We start from the raw sequence: 5709 nt of genomic DNA on the forward strand, positions 1-5709 counted from the left end.
TACATTTTATTTTCCAGTAGTTTTTTTTTAATTGCTATTATAATTAATATTTAAGATAAATATTAGAAAATGTAAATGTTGCTTCATATTTTGATGTGGAAATCTATGTTTTGTTCATAGAGTGTATGCTATCTGCACATGTAATACAAAGGGAGTAAACTAGCAGTGAAGGTTACTGTACCCTTGATGTAAGAACAATTATGTACCTTCAATTCAGTTGTACTTTAAAAGGTAAAAAAATGTATCTCCAGAGGTCTTTTGCGTGACATTTAGGGTAGATTTATCAAAAAGGTACAAAACTGTTTTTAGAGAAACATTATTTGCACAACTGTGTAAATTTTTTTTCTTAGAGTGTATAAAAAAAGCACCACCTATACTTATACATGCAAAAAGGGTAAATAAAATAGATTTAAAATGTACTTTTGGATTAAATATTTAAAATAAAATTAAAAAATTAAAATTAAAAAATTAAAATAATAATATTTTGTCTATTATTGTCGGTACTTTTATTGATATAACACCACATTATAATTTGCCACCAAGAATATGTAGAAAAAATTTCTCTGCTAAAAAAAATCTTATAATCAAGAATCTCACTTTTAATACTAAATACTAACATTATAAAAAAAAAACACATTCTGTTATAGTTGGGTTTTTTGTGTGTGTGTCAGTTACTGTAAATGTAAATGGAATAATTTAACTTTTATTTTAATAGGACTCTTGGGTAATATAGCATATTGTATTAGCTGTAAGCCTTAAAATGTAAAAATCTTATACACTTAGTAACAGACGTTTTAACATAGTTAAGTTTATTGTCTTCACTTTTAGCGGAAAGCAGAATCAATCACAAGACACATCAAGACATGCAATTTTCTGCTAAATAGTGAAATTCTCAAGTAAGCTTCTCAAAACAATAAAGTTTTTAATTTACTTAGCAATTTTCCACAAATTCTATTTTGGATCACATAACCTCATAGGGGAATCATAACTCCATATAGAGAACCCAGCGTACAGAGGCTGAGTGAATGTGGTGTGCACTGTGTGGAGGAGGCTCATCGTGTCAGGGACGCTGTAGAAGGACAAAGTTCCTGCATTGTGATCTACATACACTCCTATTCTGGAGGACGCTGAACCTTGAAGCTCAGTTATAATGCTATTGTGCCGGAAACAAACAGAGGAAGAAGAACACTCCAGACTCCAAGATTGACTGTTGCGTCCAAACCTACACTCTTTGCCCTCTCCTTTCCTGCTGATCTCTTTATATGAGACTGATATTTCCACACCAAACCCGCTCCACTCCACCTCCCAGTAACAGCGTCCACGCATACTCTCCTTACACAAGACCTGAGGCCAGGAGTCAAATCTCTCTGGATGATCAGAGTATCCTTGCTGTTTCCTACTGAGAGTTACATCTCTGTTGTTTTTAAATATAAAGAGTTTGCAGTTTGCTGTGTTGGGATCCAGAGTCAGATAATTAAAATCTGAAACAACAAAAGTGTCCTTAGGTTAAATATTAGTCACAGGATCCAGTGTGTGTGTGTGTGTGTGTGTGTGTGTGTATTGCACCCACACTCTAGCAAATCTTCTCTACTTTTTGGTTTTGAGAGTGGAATCATCAGAACGGCTGCAACTGTGGAAATAATATGAAAATTATATAAACATAATGGTAATTATGTTTTCTTTTTTTTACCTAGACATGCTGCACTATCAATAAACACATTCCATATAGTTTATGTTCCTTAATCCTTAAGGCCACCAGCACCGATTGGTGCATAGGGCAATTAGAGTTCTCCATTGTAGAGGACATTTGCTGTTTCTGTAGTGATTGTTTTTTTCCCGGGGCGGGTTGCTAGCCCTACGCCCAACCATTCTCCTTTCTCATCCAGTGCTTGGGAACCGGCACCGGCGGAGCTCTAGACCTCCAGCTGCGAGACGTTACTGTACAGCCTCACCCGGGAACCGAACCAGCTATCTCCGGATGATAGGGCGAGCAGTTTACCACTGCACCACTAGGAGGCCCATAGTTTATGTTACGGGTCGTGAAATTGCTGAAGGCTCGTAAATGCAGAACTACTCCCCAGTTTCTGTTGTTCTTCACCTTATCTTTTATTAACATTCCAGACCAGATGTAAACGCTCCTGCATCCTCCTTTTTGGTGCTTTTTTTGTGTGTGTGTGTGTGTGTGTGTGTGTGTGTGCGTATGTGTGTGCATATATATACTCCTGTCTCCCACAATAAACTTTGAACATCTCACTGAGCACTGACTTGTGTGTTTCATTGAGAGGTAACCTGGCCAGATGGGACAAGCAAAATACAGGCTGAGCACTTGAGTAGACAAAAGGGGGTCTACCAAAATGTAAGAAATCCTTACAGTGTGACTTTATGGAGTCTTGTTTTTGTGATGCAGAACAAATGTTTGTTTCTTTACCTTGTGAATGAATTTTGTTGAATTCCTCCACACAGATTTCCTCGACTCGTTTTCTCAGATCTGAGAGAGATTTCCTCACTCCATCAAATGAGAGATGTTGATTGACAGTGAAGCTGGGTGAGTCCTCACATCCAGGAGAAACACAGAGAGACGGGAAACTCTACAGAGATGAAACACATCATAGAGAAGGAGAAAAGTGTAGGAGAGGAACGAATGAATCTCAGACTGAATCAGACCAAAGACACACTTGTGATCTCAGACAGGAACATTTATTGTTGCTGTAATGAGCTTTTAGGAGGAAACTTTGTGAGGAACAGCGCCCTCTGTAGATCAGACAGTGAGTGTTACCTGGAGGAAGTGGATGTGATCGTGTGTGTGTGAAAGCTGCTCCAGCTCAGTGACTCTCCTCTTAAGATCAGCAATCTCCTGCTCCAGTTGCTCCAGGAGTCGTTCAGCTCGACTCAGTTCAGCTTTCTCCTGAGCTCTGATCAGCTCCGTCACCTCCGAGCGCTTTTTCTCCATGGAGCTGATCAGCTCAGTAAAGATCCTCTCATTGTCATCTACTGCTGCCTGTGAATGTATCTGTTAGGGCACACACACACACACACACACACACACATGCAAAGAAACATTTAAGACTCAAAAAAAAAAAGAAGAGTGTTTGTGTTTAATAGTTGTTTTTTTTTAAAGAGCTTTCTTGGCATGATTTTAAAGTCACAGGAAAAGCAAGAAGAGGAGGGTGTTTTTCTATAAGTTGATTCTCTTACCTTTATGAAGTCCATGGATCGTTTCAGGTCCTGAACACTTTCTCTTCTCTTCTTTATTCTCTGCTCAAATCCCCCTAGCTTTTTCTTCAGCTCTTTCTAAAAGAAAATTAAATCATTTTAATTATTTCAGTATCAGAAAATCAGTTGGTCATTATTATCAGCCAATAAAAAAAGGGTTCACTCATGTTCTAGGTGACTTTAAATGTGAATACCTGTTAAAGTTTCACCTCTCTATGTGTACTGTGCAAAAGTCTTAAGCCATCATACACCGTACACAAGTACCCGACGGTAACCCACCAAACACGGGGAGAACATGCAAACTCCATGCACACGAAGACGGGAATCGAATCTAGCCGGGAAAGCCACCCATCTATTCATATTAAATATAATTAAATAAATTTAGACTAAATAAAAAAAATGGGAACAAAGTTTCTACTGTGACAGACTGCAAAGTGCCCACAGTATAAACAATATACAGTACAGTGGAACTTTTTCTTTTCTTATTTGAGTTTTTTACAGAAAATTTAAGGAAGTGTGTATGTGTGAGAAAAATGTGTCTGAATAATAATGAGATGAATAAATGAATGATAAATGAAATGTCTCTGATGAGCGAGCCAAGGGTGACGGCGACAGTGGCAAGGAAAAACTCCCTGAGATTGCAATAGGAAGAAACCGTGAGAGGAACCAGATTCAACAGGGAACCCATCCTCATCTGGGTGATAACAGATAGAAAGTAAAAATAAAACAAATTAACCTGCACTTTATCTTTAAAAATAAATGCTACAGAGCAGTGTTTCTGTGTAGAGCAGAGAGTGTGTATGTGTGTGTCGAGAGGAGGAGGGGTGTGTGTGTGTGTGTGAAGGGGCACGGTGTCTAATGATAAGCGAGAAAATAGATCTTTAATCTCTTTTGCTTTCTTTTTGCTTTACATGCGCACACACTTGTGTTATAATAAACAGTACACGCATGCTGTACACACACGCATACAAACACAAAACAAAATATGTTTTACACGCGCACATGTGGTCACAGGGTTATAGTAAACAGTAAACAGAGTGAGAGACACGCTCTAAGATCGAACAGAGGAGACGATTACCCACAATTCCGCAGCGCAAGAGAGAGAAAAACCGTTGGCTGTGTTGTGATCACGTGATGCTCGATGTCAAAACAAGAAGCGCATGCGTGATGCATGATACTCGGTACTCGTAAACGCAGACTTGTTCATTTTTCAAGTCAAAATTTAATAAAAATGGTGCAGAACATTCGCAAACCGTGTTACCCATAATGCGCGAGTCCACTGATTGTATATTGTAACTAGTTTTGGTTTTGTTTGAATGTGTTATCTTGAAGAAATAACAACTTTTACATTACATTAAAATAGACCAGAATTATTCATTGTACTGAAACACAACATGAATTCAATTGCATTCAGACATAAAAATCTTATCTTTTATCTACATGAGTTATGAAACAAATGATACTTGTAAGAAAGACCACACCCAAAGCTGAGTTCTTCCTTTTTACTCGCCAATGAACTTATCTAAAAATGAATCTCCATGTTCCTTTCTCTACCACACGACTGCTCTGACCTGTTTTATACTTTCTGACCAACAAACCTCTTCTAACAAAAATTCCCCTTACAGTGAGTGACTAAAAAAGGAACTACTATATTATTACTTACTTAAAAAAGTATAATGATTACAAGTTCTCACCTCTTTTTCAGTTCTTTCTACTTTAGCTAAAACTGTATCATGATCTGTATGTCCATCCATTTTACACAAGTAACAGATGAAGCTTTGGTCAGTACAACAGTAGATGTCAATTAGTTTGTCGTGCTGAGAGCAGATCTTCTCTTGGAGATCTGCACAGGCTTCCACTAACTTGTGTTTCTTAAAGGCAGGAGACTGATAGTGAGGTTCAAGATGATCTTCACAATAAGAGGCCAGACACACCAGACAGGAATTAACAGCTTTGCGTTTTCTTCCAATGCAGGAATCACACTCCACATCTCCAGGTCCAGCGTAAGAGTAAGCAGGAGAAGGGGCTTGGACTTCAGTCTTCTTTAGTTTCACCACCACTTCAGCCAGAATGTTGTTCCTATGTAGAACAGGCCTTGGGGTAAAAGTCTCTCTACACTGAGGACAGCTGTAGACACCCTTCACATCCTCCTGATCCCAGCAGCCATTAATACACACCTTACAGTAACTGTGACCACAGGAATTAGTCACTGGTTCTGTCAGGACATCCAGACACACTGGACAGGTGAAGTGATCCACTGACAGCTTATCTACTAAAATATAGTCCTCTGCCATTTTTCTACACTACCACACTGAGAGAACGGTTCTGTGTTTGAAGGTAAACATAGAGATTGCTGAGTTTCGATTTCTTGTAAATCCACAGGAAGAAAATTTGTGGTTTTGTAATAAATAGATCTGACTAACTGAAAATATGTGGGAATTACCCTGTACCCTAAATAGCTTTTATTGATTTTAAAATTGATTGGTTTACAAATAA

The 5709-nt window shown here is 38.2% G+C and overlaps 1 protein-coding gene across 1 annotated transcript; it reads right to left on the minus strand.

The window, feature by feature from the left end:
* Nucleotides 1-951: 951 nt before the first annotated feature.
* LOC128532864 (E3 ubiquitin-protein ligase TRIM16-like) lies at nt 952-5509 on the minus strand. Its single transcript, XM_053506980.1, has 6 exons — nt 4908-5509; nt 3196-3291; nt 2777-3010; nt 2429-2588; nt 1571-1630; nt 952-1481 (listed from the first exon to the last, which is right to left on the minus strand). The coding sequence occupies exons 1-6, from the start codon at nt 5505-5507 to the stop codon at nt 952-954; spliced, it is 1680 nt and encodes a 559-aa protein (XP_053362955.1). The 5' UTR covers nt 5508-5509.
* Between the last annotated feature and the right edge of the window lie 200 nt (nt 5510-5709).

The sequence above is a fragment of the Clarias gariepinus genome, chromosome 11 (assembly GCF_024256425.1).
Source record: "Clarias gariepinus isolate MV-2021 ecotype Netherlands chromosome 11, CGAR_prim_01v2, whole genome shotgun sequence".
In the NCBI taxonomy this organism is placed as follows: Eukaryota; Metazoa; Chordata; class Actinopteri; order Siluriformes; family Clariidae; genus Clarias; species Clarias gariepinus.

Excerpts from the sequence above, each read along its gene's own strand:
- LOC128532864 (XM_053506980.1), bottom strand. The coding sequence starts at position 5,507 with ATGGCAGAGGACTATATTTTAGTAGATAAGCTGTCAGTGGATCACTTC. Across the intron at positions 3,292-4,907 it reads TAGAAAGAACTGAAAAAGAG|AAAGAGCTGAAGAAAAAGCT; the intron begins GTGAGAACTTGT and ends ATTTTCTTTTAG. Across the intron at positions 1,631-2,428 it reads CAACAAAATTCATTCACAAG|TTGCAGCCGTTCTGATGATT; the intron begins GTAAAGAAACAA and ends TTATTTCCACAG.